Raw genomic sequence first — 23,471 nt, forward strand, 5'->3', positions numbered from 1 at the left:
GATCTGTCTCGGATCCGACTCGGATCGGCAACGTTCGGGTGGGCTCGGATTCAGGAAATCCAAGTGCGCTCATCTCTAACATAAACATAAATGATTCTGCGCTTAAACCTAAATATTGAGATGATTAGGTAAATTAAAGAAAGGGTTGTATTTATCGTTAGAACAATGAAACATAGAGTATCAACATGAGCAAGTATATAAAAACATTGATTGCGATGTTGCAATTGCACATTAAACATACAATATCAAATGGCATTAAAATACGTTCTACAATGGTATGGTGCATAGTGCACTAAATCCAGCATAAGGTGGATGTGTCAAAGTGGAGTTTCCACCAAATGTTTCGAAATTCCGGTCAGGCGTGCGCTCCAAGCTGGTATGCACGCCGCCGCAACACTCGGGGATTCAGATTACCGCTCCTTTGCAGACTTTGCAGACTCCCACAGCGCATATTGAACTATTACTGTCCGGACCGCCCGCTTACCATCATCATCACATATTGGATAAACAGGATGCTCCCCGGATTAGCCACTTCACCCTGGACCGCTGCAAAGCGCAAGTATCTTATCTAGACATCCTTGGATGCATAGCCACACACGTTGGTCATATACCATCTTCCAGGACTAACATTTGGTGGAAACTCCACTTTGACCCATCCACCTTATGCTGGATTTAGTGCACTGTGCACCATACCATTGTGGAATGTATTTTAATGCCATTTGATATTGTATGTTTAATGTGCAATTGCAACATCGCAATCTATGTTTTTATATACTTGCTCATGTTGATACTCTATTTTTCATTGTTCTAACGATAAATACAATCCTTTCTTTAATTTACCTAATCATCTCATTATTTAGGTTTAAGCGCAGAATCATTTATGTTTATGTATGATACCAGGTTGGACTTTCCTGTATTCCGCTGCTAACCTATCTTATCCCGTAGTGCGCTTTCCTTTCTGCAATCTATCACACTGACCAGGGCTGCAGGGTAGCAGGCAGAGCGGTGGTACCGGAAAAGCTGGGTCCAACCTCAGAAACAGCCAGAGAGCGGATTAGATTTAGGGTCTAATCTGCAGGTTACAGGAATACAGTAATATTGAAGGCAAAGCAGATGTCAGATATGAGTTTTTGATGGCTGCTATAGGTTTAGACTGAAGGAAATGCCGTCAGTTTAAACTGACGTCAGTTACAATGAACCCACATGATTTTAGTTTTTAAAGCGGCAATGCTGCTTTCATTTTAAAAAAGTGTGTAATATTATCCCTAATTGTAATCTAATTATCTCTAATCCTCTGCTGTGGTAAAATGAAATATGCTCCACAGGCAATCATGAAAATAGAAAGAATGCCTTCATGACATTACCAACCAAAAAAAATGAGACAGAGTATCTGTGAAAAAGAGTGCAGTTATTTTTATAACAAATATATAGATTTTCTCTTTCTCTTTACCAAGGCTCCAACGGCTTTTACATTATTAAGGACATTCAATGCTCCCTGCAGAAGTTGCTGCATATACAACTTTCAAATGACAACAGTAAAATGCAGTAAGAAGCTTACCACTTTAATTCTATTCTCCAGTTTGAAATGAACATAACCTACAGATCTTACCTTTTTTAGGAATTCTCTGGCTTCTCCTTACAGCAACAACACCAGTGCCAGGATTTCTCACCATCACTGTTGGCGATGTATTGTTAAGTATTGATGGACTAGGCTGTGAACATGAACTGCTATCCTCAACTGCAGTTATATCATCCCAATCATCTGTAATATTTGTGCAATTCTCTCTGTCAGATACATGAAAAGGAGGATTCTAATCAAGTATTCGATACATGTAAAGGAGGTTCATTGCTAATTTTTAAGGCTTTTAGTGATAATCTAATGTGGTCTGGTAAGTGTTCTCATAGTGAGTTCCATTAAAAGATGAAAACAATACTATAGAAAAGAAAATGACCAATATTATACAATCTGACTACTCGGTTTGTATATGTTGTCCGATTTGTGTGTTTTCCCCATTTATCATTTCAAACAATAAAACACTAAACAAGGATCCAAAACACAATAAAAATGAAGGGCCTGATTCATCTTCGGATGTAACTTGTACGCAACTTACCTATATAAAAAAACGCACTTAATTTGTCTGTACATAATGTCACAAGATCGGGTTAGGGGTACTGTCTCCTGGGGATAGATGACTTGACTTCACATTCATAAGCCAGTTATATCACACCAGTCTAGTGTCTTGCTCAAATAGCCCCAGTTAGATTTTTTTTCAGCAGCATCAAAATAAACAATACAAAATTATTAGCTTGTCCGACTTCTAATACACAGGAACACACTCTCTCAAATGAAGAATCTTGTGTCACACACACACAGAACATCAGCATTTACTGGTCACAAATTGCAGTGTCTCTCTCTGCAGGCACCTGATCTGCTCCCTAGGCTGAGAGAGTGAGCAAACAAACTCATGGCTTCTTAACAGCACCTAATCAGGTGCAACTCCTGATTATCCAGTAACTTGCTAATTCACTGGAACACCCGAAATAAACCTGATGAATGGAGCCCGCCCTTCTCTCTCCATTCATAACCCTAGGGACCCTTATACCGGATTCTCCTACAGCCGAAAACATTCTTTGGGAAGCTGCTTCCAAAATACCAACAATCTCCCTGTGGTTGTAAAACACAAAAAACTGAAAGCCTGGGACATATAAAACTGTCATTTATCACTTTCCCAGTGCTTCTGTCCCAATATGAGCGCCCAAATTCAAATACAAGCACATCTGAAGAATATGTTCAGATGTGAATACAGTAGTAACTCAAATGATGTAAATTGAATGCAAGTGTTGTTTGGTGTTCTACGTGATTTTGGAGCAATTAAACCTTTTTTTCACTATATGTGTCTAATTATACATTTGTAAGCACATGCATGTATTTTTTTAATTACTCTTATTACTCCTAAACACTGAATGTCTCATGACAATTACATCATATTAATCCTTTTACTGCACCACCTCATCAATCTGAATTATTCCATTACAAGAATAACCTCTTTATAACATACTTTACTAACAAATATGTCTCATTATTACACAATTGCTTAGAAAAAAATACACACACACAAAGGTTTTTGGAACAACATACTTTATCAACAAATAAAGAAAACTAACATTTTAACACCAATTGCATATTTTTTATTAAATCTACATTATTTATTTTTGTTTTGATTTTTTTTCAATTAAAAGACTACATTTTAACATCAAAACATTATTACATGTTATAAACATATATTTGCTCCATGGGTGTAAATTGGTCCCACATTTATCTAGAAATTCTCAAAAAGATGCATCTTAGTGTGAACACAGTACTAGCCAGAGGACTGACTTCTGGAAGCACATGCAGATGTATACGAAGGAGGTGGGTCTTTAAGGGAAAACACTTAATATTCCATTTTACTTTGTGGCACTACATGACTCAGCAAGCCCTGGCTGTGAGGGCATGGTGGTACTTGCATTTCTCCAAATGCCAGCATGCCCTGGCTGCCATGGGTATACTGGTGCTTGTAGTTCTTCAAGCACCAGCATGCCCAGACTGTTAATTGCAGCACGGGCTGGCTGGGACCTGAAGTTCCACAAACAAAAATTGTGTTTTTAACGTTTTCATATACTACACTCACTTTATTACCCTACACCCACCTCTCCAGGGGTGCAGGAAGAGCCCTAGTGCTTTTAGCACGGGGTTGGTTCTTTCAATTTTTTTGCAGACCCCGCTCCATAGGAATCCAGCTCCGTACTGAACAGCCTGGGGTTGGTTTGTCATTATGGCAGGGGGGGGGGGGGGGCGCTGCCGCGTTTGCCCTGCTATAGCGCCACCTACCCCAACTGGTTTGCCTAGTGCTGGTTTTCATGAAATCAGGGGGATCCCATGCTTTTTTCTCCACGATTTTACTGACACCAGTAGTAGCCTGGCAACTCTAGGTTTAATAGTGTTCATAGGGGAGGATCCCACATTTTTTTAAAATGCTCTATTTTTAACAGTATACAGCCGTTTGCCATTTGCCATTTTCACAGTCAGCAATCACACTGTCGGTATTTTATGTGTCAGGATTTATTTCATGAAGGTATTTAGGCTGTCAGTATTTCTTGCTTGCCAGTGTTTACAAAGTTAGGTATTCCCTATTTGTCAGTATTTTCAGTGTCAGCATTTTCGTCAGTATTCTTTATGTCAGTATTTTGTGCATAGGAAATTTGAACCCAACCCGTTCACACACAACAAATGGTCGGAAGAATATGTCTCTGCAGACGCTATATAAAGCTGGAGATTTAGGCTGCTTATTGGAATAATAAGCTATATATTATTTTATACAAACTTTGCCTACAATGAGGTTGAGATGCTGGTGGTGCTCGTGATGGAGAGGTTGCACCATACAAGTCACCAGCTATCCACCCCAGCAAAACAGCACATTATAGAATATAATAGAGCAGGTCAATGCTGTTTCTCCCTCAGAACTTGGTCTGCATCGGCAAACAGGTACAGGGTTTCTGACAGATAGACAATGGCGAGAGTCCTCCCCCAACCACACCACAATCCCATCCAGGTAAATATCATATCAAAATACGTGTATTAACTAATCAAATGAGTTACATTTAGTGACGAAATACATCTTAACACCCCCACCAACATTGTATATGTTCCAATGTTTTCAACAATCATCTTCACTCGCCTTTTTCAATTTTTTTTTACACCATCCCCCTAAAGCCCAGCGCCCTACACTGCAAGCTAGTCAGCCTATTGGATAATCTGGCCATGTGGTCAGGTTTTATATGTATTTTCTGTGAGGATTCCTTGAAGAATAACAAAGCTAAATGGATCCATATGTAAAACTGCCATCAATGCAAAGAAATGAAGTTTGCACTTTCTGCATATTGTCAGTTAATTAGGTGTATTTTTTTTCTCTTAACAACCCCACATATACACACATGGAAAAAAATTATACATTTCCCATCTGAAATAACTAATGTGTAATGAAGTTTAATAGTAAACTAATCACCTTTTATAATGTTAAAAGTTAGAATTTATGGACTAAAACATACATTTTATTGTTTATTTGTTTTCCATTATGTGAGCTGGACATGCTGAGGATCCCACTGAGGGTGTAAGCTTGCAAGCAGGGCCTTCTCACCTCTTTGTCTGTTTTACCCAGTTTGTTTATTAGTTTACTATGTTTGTCCCCAATTGTAAAGCGCTATGGAATATGTTGGCGTTATATAAATAAATGATGATGATGATGAGGGTGAATACATACCCACCCCCTGTCGATGACACCTGTGACGTTGTGGAAGACAAGAGGCAAAGACAATGCCAATATGCCGGCTTCACTAAAACTACTCAATAAGCAACACCAATGTGCAAGCAGAACTGAATCCTATATACAACACACTCACACTTATTTATTGAACATTTGAAAAATTGACTAATTATTTGGACAGAGTGGCGTGACACAAGCCCCAGAGGCACCTGCAGCTTCTGGGGACCCTGGGCAGGCAGAGCCAGGGGCTGTACCGTCTACTTCTGTACCTGTTCCATCCCCTACTCGGGTGACGCGTAGACAGGTTTAATCCAGCAGTACTGGGAATATTGAGTAGGGGGAAAGCAACAGCGCAAGTCAAAATTATATTTGTGTGCTTGTGTTTGTGTGAGTCACTAATATGCCTGTTTTTTTAAACACTAAATGCAATGTTTTGAAATCAGTTGGTTTACTGGTTTACTTAAAATTCAATGCTTACCAGAAGTATACAAATAAACACAAAAGGTGTAAAGTAAGATGAAATCACATATACCTTGAAGGCCAAATAATCTTGAAATTCTGGAGGACTGGGATCAACGTCAAGTTCCTCCTGGCCAGCAATCTCGACCTCTTAAACTCATGGAACCCTACTCCAGCTGGCAAAATTGCAAAAGATCACACACAGAGCCATGATACTGCACACAATTTCATGCATATGCATAAGGCCTCCACTAGACCAGTCAAAGCAAGGAAACGGGGCTTTTAAATGCCTGAAAGTCCAATCAATAACCAATCTGGTTGAGATATGCAAGGAATTGTATACAACCTCTTATTCTATGTGGATGTAAAATGGGAGTGATGAACCAAGGGGCGGAAAGGGTAAGCACTGTCTCTTTTTGAAGAAAAAAAAAAAAAAGAAGGTAATTAGATATGAGTATTGTAGAAAAAAATGTATAAACAATGAAGGAGATATTTTGACATGATTTGGTGCAATGATAATCACCAAACACCGCAATGCAAAGCGTGTAACAAACATGCTAAAACAACCTTTTATTAGTACAATGTATACAAATTAATTTAGGATAAAGGCCTAACAATAAACTGTAATGTGAATGAAAAGAGTGCTCAATAGACACGCATCTCCATGTGGCCTTGCATCTCCCTGTCTCTGGGCTAATCTGAACCACATGCGTGATTGCCTGAAGGAAAAAGAATTATGGATGATTACATCACATATAGCCTAGACATTTACCAATGGAAATGCTTTCCCTTTGCAAAAATAGAAGCATTTCCACCTGTTGGGACTAGTGCTATATGTGTACACTCTACTGCCTCTGTAACGTGCAGAAAGCCAGCTATGGTGGCAATCTGCCGCTTTATGAGCACAAGGGGCTCCTCCTCAAGTGGCAGATATATAAATTGATGGATGTGCAACAGGAAAGCCTGCAGCACCACCTTGAGCATATGAATAAAAGTGGGCCGGAACAATCCTGCCACTACAGCCACAGTAGTCTGGATGACCCAGATGCACAGAAGTGTAACACCGCCAAGAGTTTGGTCAGAGGTGGTATTGCATTAGGGAAGTTGTGCAGAGGTTCTAGGTCACTCTGCACAATGTCCATGATGACATGAGGTGGAAGCCGACAGAGCATTGCTATTCATTGTTAAAAATGTATAGCAATGCTAATGTATGCAATTATGTATAAAGGAGCATACCATTTTTAATAAAATAAAACCACAATGTTAATACAAGTGCAAGTATGTATAAACATTGATACAAATCTATGGCACTGCCAATGTCGGCAATTGCTATGACATGATCAGAAAGACAATTTATAACACCTGCACATGCTAATGTATGCAATGATTTCTAAATAAAATAAAATCATTAAATCATAAAATAGTTTTGTTCTGTTGTTTCTGAGAAGCATATGTGAAAGTTTCACCTACCACTTTTAAGTACACAGTTAGCAGTATTTATTTTTTTACCATTCTAGGAGACAAAATTGTACAATGGTGTCCCCCTGCTATGTACTATTAAAGTTATTTTATCGTTTACCAATAATCATTGTCTATGCAATTTGTGTGGTACCAAAGCACAAAGTGATATATTAGCAAAAGCAAAAGAATAACAGTTCAATAAATAAGTACAGCCGATATATGCGCTGCGCTGTGCTACGCTCTGCTGGATCCAACTATACAGTCATTCAATCCTGAAGTCTGTGGTCAAAGTGACTGCATGCTGGTCCAAGAGCCCCTGCTTATATACATTCAGTGATACAATGAAAACAATACAGATGATTTGGCATGTTTCCATAGGATCAGGCTTCAGGAAGGTCCAATGTAATGCAGGCCATTGGCCAGTTCAAACGATGCCATCCAGGGGTGGGGGTCAGCTCTCCAGAGGATGCATACTAATCTTCCCGCCAAGAACTAGTTCAAACTGATCTATTTACATTACACAGATAATACCATTCTGATTCCCTATATTCCATAACTAGCATACATGAAGTGCGATCTTATAGCTGATGGAACCGGATCACTAAGGATAAATAGGGGATTAGAATGACACCAAACATTATATGTTTCCTATAACCTGAACCTTAGATCTTACTAAAGTGCATATAACATTATAATATTTCACCATAAACTCTGCTACATTTGTTCATAAAGGACTGTGGATTGGAACTATTAAAAATATGAACTATATATAAATGAATGTGTAAGTGTATGCGTGCGTTATTTATTGTGCGATTGCGTCATGACACGTGGCGTACTGAATGCAATAGCACGGTAAAACTATATTAATCAATATACTTTCTTTCATCCAATTATTCGACTTTGACAGAACTTATATAGTGTTGTTTAATGAGATGTCAGATGTGCAGGTGATTTGGCAATCATCCAATTAGACTGTGAGAGGCAATGCCATGTTTGGCCCTCACTATAATCCATCAGCTACAGCTGCCTTGAAGCGGATGCATATCTTACGTCTGAAAACAACTGTACTTCTGATTACGAAATTACTTGAATTGGCCACATTTGTGTGAGAATACTTTTATTGTACCCAGGCTACGTTCATCCGCCCCTTCCCTCCATCGGTCCATGTAGGCAATTGCCGTCATATGTGCAAGTCCCATTCTGGCGCATGTGCAGAGCTATTTCACGCAAGATACAACAAACAAATGGAGATATGTAAGAACATGAGTCAGACCCGAAATCTTCTAGGTGGAAGAAAACAATCTGGATATAGTCAGAAATCCTTGACGCAATTTACTCTGTCACGTCTGACAGTTTCATCAGAAGGAAAGGTCAAGTCCATATCCATTGAAAGTGCTGGGTTTGTAAACAGGCGATGTCCAGTCAATAAAGATCATTCCATAAATCACAGCTGTGTGTTAGTTTGTATGGTGAAGCAGAGAGCACTCATTGATTATCCCTTGTATTTCAGCTGTAAATTTTTCAAAACTACATTTATTTATTTTTTGCGGGAGGGCTCGGTCGTTGGTGGGGGGAGCAGGGTAGTTAAAAAAAACAAAACATACTCAAGTGATCGCTGCGCCAGCGTCCCTCCTCTCTGCTGCTCTGTGCTCCATTCAGACTGTCTGAATGCCGGGTGTGACGTCATCATGTCACGCCCAGCATTCAGTCAGTCTGGAGCACAGAGGAGCAGAGAAGACCAAGAAAGAAGAGAGAAGAAAAGGTAAGTGAAGCCAGCATGACACAGTGGGGTTAAAAAACGAGGGGGGGGGCACAGAGGGGTTAAAAAACGGGAGAGGGGGGGCGGCAATATGACACAGAGGGGTTAAAGAACGGGGGGCAGCATGGCACAGAGGGGTTAAAAAACGAGGGGGGCAGCATGGCACAGAGGGGTTAAAAACGAGGGGGGCATGGCACAGAGGGGTTAAAAAAAGGGGGGGCATGGCACAGTGGGGTTAAAAAATGAGGGGGGATGGCACAGAGGGGTTAAAAAACGAAGGGGGCAGCATGGCACAGAGGGGTTAAAAAATAGGAGGGGGCATGGCACAGAGGGGTTAAAAATGGGGGGGCATGGCACAGAGGGGTTAAAAAGGGGGGGAGGCATGGCACAGTGGGGTTAAAAATGCGGGGGCATGGCACAGTGGGGTTAAAAAACAGGAGAGGGCATGGCACAGAGGGGTTAAAAATGGGGGGGGGCATGGCACAGAGGGGTTAAAAAATGGGGGGGGCATGGCACAGAGGGGTTAAAAACAGGGGGGCAGCATGGCACAGTGGGGTTAAAAAAAAGGGGTCAGCATGGCACAGTGGGGTTAAAAAGGGGGGGAGGCATGGCACAGTGGGGTTAAAAAATGGGGGGGCATGGCACAGTGGGGTTAAAAAATGGGGGGCCATAGCACAGTGGGGTTAAAAACGTGGGGCAGCATGACACAGTGGGGTTAAAAAATGGGGGGGCATGGCACAGTGCGGTTAAAAAACGGGGCAGCATGGCACAGTGGGGTTAGAAACGGGGGGGCACATGACACAGTGGGGTTAAAAAACGGGCCAGCATGGCACAGTGGGGTTAAAAAACAGGGGGGTGCATGTCACAGTGGGGTTAAAAAACAGGGGGGCAGCATGGCACAGTGGGGATAAAAAAACAGGGGGCAGCATGGCACAGTGGGGTTAAAAAGGGGGGGAGGCATGGCACAGTGGTATTGAAAAAGGGGGGGGAGCAGCATAGTATAGTGTGATGAAGGGGAGCCAGGTGAAGGGGGCAAAAGCAGCATGGAGGGTGCAGTGTGATCATAAGGCATGGCGATGATGAAGGGGCACATTATTGTAATATTGGAGCTGGAGAAAGGTCTAATTATTAAACGTGGGTGGTATTGATTTAACGCCAGGGTTGTTTGGAATTATCTAAATGTAGCCATTTTTTTCCAAATAGGGCCCCCAGCATTCCAGGATCCAGACAAGTCGCAAGTAAAGAAACATGCAGCCACAGGTGGTGAAAGTGAGAACAACAGGTAGGAGAGAGCAGGACAGTATGTGAAATGTTGTGATTCTAGTAGGGACAATGGCAATTTTTGGTGAGTGTTGTGCCCAATGTAAGGTGCAGGCCAAGACTGAACTCTTTGTGTACACACTGCATGCTTTGTATACTACACTGTGGTGCTAGATGTCCTGAAAGTCCGGAGTGCTTGGACATATGTGACGCTCCGGCGAATTGAGAGTCTAGTGATTTTGATGTGTTAGCCACGCCCCAATGGCGCATTTGCCACGCCCCCAAATGCATGACCACACCTCCGATTATTTTTTTTAGCATACTCGGATATAAGGGGGGCCATTAATTTGTTATACCGGAGCCCTGAATTCCTCTTGGCAGCCCTGGCTATAGTTACTTGCACATAAATACACTAACGTATCAGGAGACTGATTGTGAGGGGAGATTTATTTTGCTTTCATATTAAAAAGTTTACTGACACTGCAGGGGAGCTTTCTGAGTCCTAATGGCTAACAACAGAACAAAGGCGTGCATGCAGCATAATAGTAACACAATTTCAAAATATCCCAAGTTCTGTCAAGATATGGTAACTTTTATTGATATATTTGTGAATGTTATAAGATAATTTTAATATTGGATCCACTTGTATTAAGTTTAGGGTCTCTTTTAAATTAATGCTATTAGACAGGGAGTAAAGCTAGGTACACACCTATGCAATTTTACTTCAGATGCAATGTCTAACGATTTCACCAACAATTGAAATTCCCGATGAGCATGCCAATTCATGTGTACACACCTATACATTTTACCATCAGATCTGTGATCTTCATCTCTCAATCATCTGTTAAAATTATATTGTTCCATTGTTGATCATGATTTTTAGGAAGTAGATGTGTTTTGTAGAGTAAAACATGATAATGGGAGCATACACACTGTTGCAATATCTGACCAAACGGTTGTGAATCATGTGATCAGCACAGTAATTGCACAGTAATTGCACAGGTATGTACCCTACTTAAGACCAATTAAAATCAATGGGCAGTGAAATTTGACTAGCTACTGATATATTTTGAAAATGTGGAATTAATACACAGCTTTTGAAATAAAAAAATTCAGAAATTAAAAAAACATTGTTTTTGGTCACATATTTAGCTTCTATAAATGCTGTCTGATATAGTGCACATTCTTAAATTCATGGGGAAAAGCAGGTGCTAGATTGCTTTTGTTTAGATTGTCAGAGAAGGAAGTATAATTCAATCAGTTCCTTACTTGGAGTCTTGAAATGAAGTTTGATTCACTAATTGTTGTCCTGCACTAAGACAATGGCTGGTTGTGTATCCACAAATCTTAGTTGTATTAAAAGGTCTTCTGGGATTATTTTCTTCAGTCTGGGAAGGCCCTTCCTTTGTTTCCTGTGTAAAGAGTTTTGCATACTTAAAATTAATAATCAAGAAGTGGTTGAACCACTTTCTCTGGATTAAAGGCTTTAAAGCATAACTATTACCTACATATTAGGTGGATCGAAATAACTGAAACTAGTATAAAATGTATGACATTACTGGGATCTTTAAAAATGCATTACAAGAAAACAAATTAGAGGTTGTTGGTAATCTGTAACCCAACCTTAGTGAATAATCAATTTAAGAGACCTACTCTAATAAAAGGACTAATGAGTAAAATCAAAGGCACAGTCCACACCCGTATAACATTGTTACTTCTATGGGCCTATAGACTCTGACTTCTATGCCTGAAAGTAGATACCAGCTATTATATGCGAGGATCCAAATAAAGTGGTTGGCAATTACATATTAGTCGTGTGTGGTTTTTTTTGCAATTTACCAACAGAGTAAGATCTTAGTGATAGGAAAAGTGAGTTAGCGAAGGCTGCAAATGAACTATGTAGGCAATCAGAATTGCCCCAAAGGGAGAGCCTATAAGACTTACTAAATCCCAGAACTGTAGTTTAGAGGAGAAGGCACTACACCCTTCCCTTTGGCACAGTGTTGGTCAGCCAACTGGAATTTAACTTGGGCTGGTCTGACGTCACAAGAGTAGTTGTTAATTACCTTACATTTGTAAACAAAATGAACTAACTTTGATATTTTACATTTGCATTTCATAAAAACCTCTAACACAATCATTGCAATAGGTTCACTTAGAGTGATATAGATATATATATATATATATATATATATATATATATATAACATAAACACATACATCCTATTTAAATACACAAATACATAATAATTTGCTAAGCACGCAGTTGGTGGAAGAACAAGTGTATGAACTATTGAATTTTTAACCACCGATAATATATTAAGAGCGATACCGGTAAAAAATTAAAGTAGATATAGATTGACTCACTTAAAAAGCTTTTATTTATTGCAATCATAAAAAAGTACAGCAAAGAACCATAGTACATTAACAGTATTATACACAGTTATATGCAGAACGAACCTATAATAGTTGAATTGAAGTAATTTGGAATAGACGTTAGTAAATCACAGTTAGTGAATATATGTGAACATAAGGTGCTGAACTTCAAACAGTTTGATATATATACATTTCCGAGTGAGAGAATTTCTTAATAGCTCAGGAATTTACAGAGAAAACAGTTTAGTACACTCTATTAGGGTCATATAGACAAGGCCCAAAGACATAATTTATTATTTTCCACAAATTGGTGGATGAACCTTCAAAGATTTTAATTAATCAAGTGTAATTCAGCTGCTGAAGTACCTTCCTTTCCCCTACTCTTGTTATTGTAGGTCATGAAAATATAATATCTTAAAAAATGCAAGGTTTAAAATGGTACATAAAAAATGTCTTTACAGATTCTGCAGACCGTGATTAGATTAATCCTTCTCTCAGTACAACACCTAGAAATGAGCAAAACATTTCCGCTCCCCCAATAATTATGGGATCAATATTTTAAAATGGAATCAGAATGAATATTATGGGACACTAGGATTAATGTTATGGGAAACAAGTATTACTATGGGACCAAACTTGCAAAAAATTGTCTCCTATGATACAAGGATTATCGGGGGAAAGGAATATGAAAAAATATTAAATATAAATTACAAAAATTAAGGATAAATCGGATAAAAATTGGAAAATTATGTATAATAATGGATAATAAATCTTTGGGAAGGATTATAATAATTGCATTGGGAATGTAGGACATGTGAAATGAAGGGATCGTTATAGTACTGTGCTAGATTGCTATATTGATAGGAGAGGGCTCAGATACCTCAGAAAGGAGCTGAGAGAGCCTAGTGAGACAATTGTATATCTGGCGAGGAAAGAGAAGCTGGGATCAAAGTAGCTGCTGTGTCAGGTTTGCACACGAAGGATGAGTGAGATCCTGCTGTCTCAGCTGGTATTTGCTAGACTCCCCTAGAGGCCCGGAGTCTAACAGAGAGGAAGGTATTCACCAGGGATCCCCGCAAGGAGATTTGGGCTTAGCGGCTTCCACCCTGCAGGTCGTGGCCCTCTAGGGAAGTTTCCAGTGAGACAGAACAGAGAGGTGACTTTGAGAGGCAACTTAACACAGAAGAGTAAGACCCAATGAAGAACAGGTACATGAGTCTTTAGTAGAACACTGAAGAGGAGGAGATGATGACCCTGGACAGGGCAATCTACAGGGTTAGCTAGGCAGAGGTCAGCAGTATACAGGATATGCAGCAGACGATAAACCACAGCTATTACCACTTGGAGTGGAATGGATCAGCGGTGCATGCCGAGTAGGTAGCGGGCGCTGTTCATAGTGATACCACTAACGAGTGGAACAGGTCAGCAGAGATCAGCGTTACACAGGATATGCAGCAGACGATGAACCACAGCTATTACCACTTGGAGGTAGAACAGATCAGCGGAGGTCAGCGGTGCATGTGGGATAAGTAGCGGATGATGATCACAGCGATTACCACTAACAAGTGGAGCAGGTAAGCAGAGATCAGCGGAATACAGGGTTTGCAGCAGACGGTGAACCACAGCTTTTACCACTTGGAGGTGGAACGGATCAGCAGAGGTCAGTGGTGCATGCAGGATAAGTAGCGGACGATGATCACAGCGATTACCACTAATGAGTGGAGCAGGTAAGCAGATATCAGCGGTATACATTGTTTGCAGCAGACAGAGAACCACAGCTATTACCACTTGGAGGTGGAACGGATCAGCGGAGGTCAGCGGTGCATGCAGGATAAGTAGCGGGCTAGGCAGAGATCAACGGCGTCCAGGATATGCAGCAGACGGTGAACTACAGCTATGTCCACTTGGAGCTGGAACGAGTCAGCGGAGGTCAGCGGTGCGTGCAGGATAGATAGCAGGGGTAGATCACAACAGAGAGAAGGGAGCTGCTTCAGGCCAAGTGAAGACTCGAAGAACCAACACTGAAAGGTGAGGGGAGGAGCCTTATAAAGGAGTACTGACTAATGGCCAAATAGGCCAGGTAACACAGGTGAAGCATTGCACAAGTGCAGACTGCTGCTGAGAGCATGCACAATGGGGAGAATTAAGATGAGGGCAGGTGTGCCAATCCTCGAGTGCAGATACCCGGAGAGCGGTGTGTAACATGCTGTCGGCTTTTCCTTTGCTGTACCACATGTTAATATATACCTGTGGATTATTTTATATATTTCATATGTATTGTGATAAAGACACTGGAATAGTGTTTCTGGGCAGATATTTGTTCCAGGTTTCTGACCAACATGTTTAAAAAACCCCAGGGAGATTGTTTTGTGTGGGAAGAAGCTTTCCAAAGTGTGTGTTCAGCTTTAGGGAAAAGCTGATAAGGGTCCCTGCCCTGGGGTGTGAATGGAGAGAGAAGGGTGGGCTTCATTTACAAGGCCCAGTTTGGGTAATTTTTTCTGCCAGTCTAAAAGCAGACTGGTTAATGGTTGCACCCGTGAGAAGTGATTAAAAGAATGTCTGTCTCAGTCCGAGTGGATGCTCTGCCTGGGGTAAGGGACTGCAGAGTCTCTAAAAGAGAACGCCTGATACTGATTGTGAGTGACTATATGTGCTGAAACTTCTTATGATTTTGCTTAGTTTTGATAGTCATGAAGGACATATGTTTATTTAGTGCCGGACAGACAAGGTGTTTATTTTGAAGTTTTCTTTATTTGTTTCTGTTTAATAAAACTGGCTGTGATATATAGAGAGAGTAAAGAAGAATATGGAATTTGTGATAATATACATATGGAACAGCAGTTTGTGATATCTATATAGGACTATGGAATTTGTGATGTGATGCACATGGGAGCGAGGGGACTGTTATGCGCATGGGAGCGAGGGGACTGTTATGCGCATGGGACCGAGGGGACTTCTGCGCATGGGACCGAGGGGACTGTTCTGCGCATGGGATCGAGGGGACTGTTCTGCGCATGGGGACGAGGGGAATGTTCTGCGCATGGGACCGAGGGGAATGTTCTGCGCATGGGACCGAGGGGACTGTTCTGCGCATGGGACTGAGGGGACTTTGATGCGCATGGGACCATGGGGACTGTGATGTGCATTGGACTATGATGAAGCCCAGAGGCGCAAAGGTTAGTATTCCTGCCTCACAGTGCTGTGGTCACGAGTTCGATTTCCAGCAAATGCCTTATCTGTGTGGAGCTTGTTTGCTCTCTCCGTGTTTGCGTGGATTTCCTCAGGGTACTCCAATTTCTTACCACACTCTAAAAACATACTGGTAGGTTGACTGGCTTCTGACAAAATGAATCCTGTGTGCATGTGTCAGTGAATTTAGATTGTAAGTATGGGGGCAGAGACTGATGTGAAAGGTAAATATTCTCTGTACAGCGCACATTATTAGTGTCGCTTTATAAGCAATTAAATAAATAAATATTGGACTATGGAGATTGTGATGCATATGGGACTAAGAAACAGTGTGTGGTTTGCAGCCCCTAGGAAGCAGTGGTGGTATGTGTAATTACTAGAAAGCAGTGGTGTTCAACAATGGAGATATATACTGGCAGCGATGATCTAGGTATTCGCAAAGCAGCGGTAATGTGATAAGAAGTCTACACTAAACTGCTATATTGTTTACAAGGACCTGCACTGCGGCTGTGATTTTAGGATACTGCTGCATAATACAGGAATGCTGAGCTAATGCTGCTGACATGGGAACTGTAATGGAATCTGGGATGCACAGACTTGGAAAGTGCTTTCTAAAGCAAATTAATACAATTATTTATTTTTTTAATTATCAAATACTACTGTGAAACTACAAGTCCAAGTGAGCCCTGGCAGCCATTAACTATTTGGACACACACTGGAGTGGACGTTGTTTATAAAGAAAAATGTGTGGGTAATTAACAAGACTATCTAGGAACAGCATATGGAAATATCATGCACATAATAACGTATTTAACATATCCTATTTTCCATTTGCACCTTAAAAGAAGCTCTACGTCTGCGTGCAATTTTTCCTGATGTGTGATGTGTTATGTGAATTTGTATCTAAGCTTCTATGATTATCTATTCATACTTTATAAATTTATAGAAGACACTATGCGTAAGTTGCTGAAAAGGAAAGTATAAGTACTGTATATATGATTGTAAGGCCCATGTCTAGGATATCTGCTATGGTGTGCCTTTGCAAAGTACAGCATATAGTAATAAATAGGTCTAATGCAGAGTCAATTCAGAGCAGAAAAAGAACCATGTTTCTGGGTAAACTGGAAACTGCCTTTGTTAATATACAATGATTGTATTATAAGTACGCTATGTAAGGATTTGGATGTACTGTTTATATGATCTAAAGTTTCTGATAGAGTTTTTTCATGATAACTGAGTGAATAGATGATAGTTTACAAAGTAATGGTGGGTTACTTAACAAATTAGTCAAGAGGTGTGATATCTGGGTGGTTTTGGCCTGGTGAAATAAAGCTGTGTTAGCAACTAAATGCGATATTAGTAAATGAGCCCTGAAGTTTTATATACTATGTGAATAAAAGAGTTGGTTGTCTGCAGGCAAAATTTAGCAACACTCGAGGGTGAGAGCAAGACTGCTTCATATAGCTAAATGTAGAAATTGGAGACTTGCCATGTACAAAGAAGATGCTTGCCAAACAACACCATGTGGTGGGGGATTTCCGCAGCCTGTGTTCTAGGTACTTTGACTTCAACAGATCATTTTCAGATTTATTGTTGTCATGACAGCACTAAGTTGACAACATGCAGGGTAAAGTATTTTCCTTAATCAACACATCTGTCATGACAACAAGGAAATACAAATATTTGACTTTGTCCTACCAAACATAAAATATTTTAACATTCAGTTCACTTTCAATCATTTAATTATCACATCCTAGTTAAAGCTGTAACAGTAATTTTTTTTTTTAAAGAAATTGTTACAAAATTGTGTGGGTGACAAATAATCAACATCTATTCATACCAGGCTGAACCCAATTATTAAAAGAAATCCTATTGGTCAGGTTGAGAAAGTTTTCTATATATAAATGATCACACTGTTCTGCACACATTAAAGGCAATAAGATTGCTTTAAAAGTACCTTATTTTTCAATTCTCATTTTAATATGTCAATTTGAAAACATTGTAGTATGGGCTTATTGTTTGTTTTTGGACAAAGCATCTGATCCCCAAACAACTGGAATTTTTACAATATGGCAAGTTTGGCATGTCCTAAAATTGGTGAGCAATTTAATAATTTGGTGATCAAATTATTAATCCAAAATCAAATAAATCTTACAGACCTTGGGTGTCATTTGTGCTACGGAGACTGCTCTATGGAAAGCAACAGCCAAGTTGTTTGTATGAGACTACTAACATCATGGGATATTTGATTTGCATGTATTGTTATCTGTATAAAGGAACACTTAAAGGACAGTTAAGGCTTTAATGGGGTAATAAATGTTTTAAATGGTGAAAATACCCAGAGCCCAGTAAGATTCTTGAGTACACAATTATAAATGGAATATAAAAGGCATTCTGTGTGAAGTTTCGGTCCACTGGAACACATTTATTAAATACCAGTGCTGCCCTCTAGCAACAAAATTTGGATGCGTCACTACTGTAGCTGTTATATTACAGGACCAAATAAACTAAAAATAAACAGCAAGTTACTTTACAAAAAAAACTTGAATGATTCACACACATGCATACACAAACACATACATGCAACATTTTGAGATAGATAGATAGATAGATTGTCACAAACAGCACTCACCTGAGTCTGCGTGATGCATATGTGACACAGGGTTAACCAAACAACAACCACCTGGTCTGTCTAAAATGATTAAATCCTTCCCTATCTATGCCACACACTAGCTTTGCGATACTAATTACCACCACCAAGGTTTTTTCGGACAAGAGCTGACACTTTTATTTAGGAAGCCTTCGGTTCTCCCTAGCATTAATCGAACACAATTTACTTTAATCAGAGTTCACATAAACCACAAGGTTTGCGCAGTTTCCATTAGGTAGCGTCTGGACCAAACTGTCGCGTGAATTCGTAAGAACACAGAGACTAGAACTTATTAAGTGTAATTTAATATGGAAAATACATCCACAATGCTTAAGATAAAAAGATAATGAAATACATACAAATATAGTGCAATTGTTTCTTATAAAATAAATGGGATGACAGTACAGAGCATTACTTACAAATAATAATCCGTATGCCTGGGGCAGGCAGGAAAGATGGACAGTCCTTCAATTAGATTGATTCCCCAAGAAGCTGACACTTTGTCCCTCCAGACACAGGTTTTTAAGCAAACTCAAATGGGACGGCATTCACAGGGCAGCGTGAATGCTAATGTGGGGGCGGAAATGTCCCCTGGGTGTTACCTCAGGTTTGGTCAAACTATTCCTAAGTTTTGACCTGTTGGTAATTCTTCACAGATGTATCTCAGAGAAATAACACCCCCCTCAATAAACCGGTCATATTCTCCCACACGTTTAAATACCAAACATAATGGAATTACAACAATATCCAATCTCATCCTGAAATACATGTGCCTATGGCTGTTCCCTGTGTAGTTGGTATCTATCTTTCAAGACCCTTGTGTGGTTTTGGCCCCTCAGTACAGAGTGGCATCCAATTTCCCAAAATATGAAGAATGAATTAATTTCCTTTCAAGTTCACATTTCTATATACCTGTATAGGCTTTCACATGCTGCCTACCCAGGATCTCCAGCTGTGATTAGCACCACAAGGTCTATTCAAGTTTCTAAAGCGAACATCCTGGAAGCTGCTTAAAGTGGCAGGCTTATCTCCTCACACTGGGATGTAAAATGCCATCAAACACAATTACATCAGACTCTGCGCCTTTAACTGTTACACCAACTTATCAATGGATTCATTTGATACAACCTATTTACACTGCAGTTATGAATTATCTCTTAGAAATAACTGCAAGCTCTCTATGTTCACGACATATATACATGTATATATATATATATATATATATACACATACATATATATATATATATATATATATATACACATACATATATATATACATATATACACATACATATATATATATATATATACATATATACACATACATATATACACATACATATATATACACATACATATATATATATATATATACACACACACACACATATATATATATGTATATATATATATTTATATATATTTATTAATACACATACATATATATATATATATATATATATATATATATATATATACACAAGTTAACCCATGCATGATACTCATGCATTCTAGTCAAATCAAGCTACTTAAGGTATTAAAAAGGTTCTTGTCATGCATTTGGGCCTAGCCCAGGCCTCCTCAGGGGCAGAGCGTTACTTCCCGACGCAAGCACCCTTTTTTTTACGTGGTTTTGTCCACATGTCACCACCTCATCATTTTTCTCCATCACCTCATCCTTCATCTTCATCGCCACATCCTTCATCAAGCTACTTAAGGTGTTAAAAACTCCCCACTGTCACCGCCGGCAACCACCAACCACTCCCAACTGTCACTTCTCCTTCAAGAAATATATAGGTCAGTGTATAAATCTGCCCAGCAGGTGGCGCTGCAGCTTGTTTTTTTTTCAACAGACGCCACTAGGCATTTATATAGTAGATATATATATATATATATATATATATATATATATATATATATATATATATACACATACACACTAAGGGCCTGAGTCATTAAGGAAAGTAAGGCAGGAAAAAGGAGTAAATGTTCTCCGGGACAAACCATGTTACAATGGAAGGGATGTAAATTACTTTATTATTTTGCACATAAGATAAATACTGGCTGTTTTTTCATCTAGCACACAAATACTTGATAGATTTATTTTTACACTGAAATTTAAAGTTGATCTAGTACATTCCCTACCCCAAATATAAATCTGTCCCCACATTTTAAATTTACCTCCCCTCCAATGCAAAATGGTTTTGCCCAGATTCAAAGTTACTCCTTTTTTATGCTTTGCTCTCCTTAATGACTCAGGCACTAAATGAACAAAAGTATTTGGCCACACCTGTTATTATTGAATTGAGATGTTTCTTTCAGACCCGTTGCCAAAGGTATATAACATCAAGCACCTAGCCATGCAGTCTCCATTTGCAAAGAATTGTGATACAAATGTGTCGTTCTCGAGAGCTCAGTGACTTCAAGTGTGGTGATAGGGTGCAACCTTTGCAATAAGATGGTTTGTAAAATCTCATACCTGCTGACCATTCCACTGTAAGCTGTCAGTGACATTATTAGAAAGTGGAAGCATTTAGGAGCAACAGCAACTTAGCCACGAAGCGGAAGACCACGTAAAATCACAGAGCAGAGTCGATGACTGCTAAGGTGCATGGTGCGTAAAAGTCGCAAACGCTCTGCTGATTCCATAGCTGAATAGTTCTGAACTTCCACTGGCAAGCACGAAAACTGTGCGGCGGGAGCTTAATGGAATGGGTTTCCATTTCCAAGCAGCTGCATGCAAGCCTCACATCACCAAGACCAATGCCAAATGTCGGATGGACTGTGGAGCAGTGGAAACGTGTTCAGTGGGGTGACGAACCACATTTCTCTGTTTGGCAGTCAGATGGGCAAGTCTGGGTTATGCGAATGCCGGGAGAACGTTATGTACTGAATGAATGGGCACAAATTCCAACAGTCGATAGTTAATATTTTCAGGTTGTCGCTGTTATAGTCATCAGTATTTGTTTGTCATTGTAAAGTGTGCCGGGTAAATAACTACCACCAGATCCTAGATTGCTCAGCAAAGACTTATAAATCCCATTCAATTATTACCATTAGGATGTAATATAATCTTTAACCATGGAGCTAACACAATTTAAGCTTTAACAAAATTTACATTAAAGCTGTTATATCCTAATACTTGTATCCTGAGTCTACATTGTTCAGACAGGTTCCTGTCTCTCTTAACAAGATGTGAGAACAGGTAACAACGTGCTGCTGGGCCAACAGGCTAAAACAGGATTTTGGCAATTCTCATGAAAAAAGTCTAATTAGCCTTAATGAGGCTTTCCTCTCGCAGCTACATACAAATTTCCTCAAACAAATAGCTATTGCTTCAGAATTCATTATATTTCTAATACACAAATATAACAGTATCAAAATCAGTATATTTGCAATTATATAAATTAGCGCACTGTACTAATAATTTGAATATATTTATACAATAGGTTATTTATAAGTGATCCAGCCACAATAATCTATTATTATATATTCAATTATTCTTCAAAAAATTCACACAAGTAATAGATAGCCATTGGTAAAGTGAGCTGGTCTCTCTACTCACCCACCTTATATAGAGAATCAAGTTTTGGCCTCTGAAGCTGCCTACATTTACATATCAAATGCTGTGAGCCAGCCCCCTGTGACACGGTTTCTTCCTCCATTACCTGGGTAAGGTTACATAATTTGATGAAGCTTGCTCAGTAAGTATATGGTGTTTGAATGGAATATAATCATATGTCTTTGGTATACAGATGGCTAGAAATGTGTGACTTTGGTTAAATAGTATGAGGAAGATATTACAGTGTACTTGTTAGCACTGTAAGTAAATAATGTGTAAGAAAGTGAAATGGTTGTATTTGGTTTGCAGATGTTAGAATATGGCTGAGGTTAGGGAGTTTGTAATAGTTGCTTTACATTGTTTGTAATGGATTGAAATTGTAAGTGTTTTAAGTGAATGTAGTAAATGTCTGCTTTCATTGTTAGTAAATGTTAGAAAACGGTTGGGTGGTTGAATGTAGACATTTTCATCCCTGTGTGAGTCAAAAGATAGTTTAGTGGACAATGTGTAATGGCTGCTAGATAATGAAATGCTTGTAGTGGACCTGTAAGTGTTGTAGTGTATTATTAAAGTTTTATTAAGAATATTGCTAATAATGATTTTATAGTTTAATATGGACTGTATTGTGTAATATACTTGTTACATGGTTTTGTGTTAATAATAAGTTATACTGTACTTGTTTTATAGCCACATAGGTAGAGTGGTATAAAACAGACAGGAAAATGACCACCATAGAGCCACATGCTTTGTTAACATTTGTCTCAAACTGGCCGACCTCATACCATGCGTGGTTAAGTAGTGACTCTGCACAAGGAAGTTGTATTAAGCACAATCTTTCACTGGGAAATGTCTATTGTGCTCAATGATGAGAGTTGTAATCGAGTTAGCAGCTTATAATATATATATATATATATATATATATATATATATATATATATATATATAGTGCATAGTGCAATTAGGGTTTTTGGATATTGCTGCACTATTTCTGAGGTGGAAATAAGGCAGCCGACATGGGAATTGCAATGAATTCTGAGATACATACACGCATGAGGGAGATATACACAATTATCAAGGAATTGGTAATGTAAGTTATTGTACCTACACACAGATTGTCATCTATGTTGAACTATTGTATGTACCGTGTGTAAGTTTGTTATTAAATTATATTATTACATTATTGGACAAGTAAAAATTCTATTTCATACATGTAAATCTGTTGATTATGAATTTTATACTGTCTTGATATAGGAGATATTATATGTAGAACTCTGTGAGATACAGTAAATAGGATATATTATATTTAGAACTCTGAGATACTGTAAACTTAGTTTAAAGGGCTGAAGTAGGCGTGTCATAAGAAGGAAAGTGTAAAAGCGTGTGGTTATGTAATGAGCGTAATTAGAAACAAAATACAAAGATAGCGAGCGCAATTAAGGCATGTACACAG

The 23,471-nt window shown here is 39.1% G+C and overlaps 1 protein-coding gene across 5 annotated transcripts in view; it reads right to left on the reverse strand.

Moving 5' to 3' along the window:
* ANKRD31 (ankyrin repeat domain 31) overlaps positions 1-23,471 on the reverse strand; it is a 230,634-nt gene that overhangs the window by 139,163 nt on the left and 68,000 nt on the right. For all 5 annotated transcript variants that reach the window (XM_075181929.1, XM_075181902.1, XM_075181910.1 and 2 more), the window contains 2 exons: positions 11,512-11,654; positions 1,610-1,785 (listed from right to left, as the gene is read on the reverse strand). In XM_075181929.1, coding sequence (XP_075038030.1) covers positions 1,610-1,785; positions 11,512-11,654 — 319 coding nt within the window. The remainder of the gene's footprint in view (positions 1-1,609; positions 1,786-11,511; positions 11,655-23,471) is intronic.

The sequence above is a fragment of the Mixophyes fleayi genome, chromosome 1 (genome assembly GCF_038048845.1).
Source record: "Mixophyes fleayi isolate aMixFle1 chromosome 1, aMixFle1.hap1, whole genome shotgun sequence".
NCBI lineage: Eukaryota > Metazoa > Chordata > Amphibia > Anura > Limnodynastidae > Mixophyes > Mixophyes fleayi.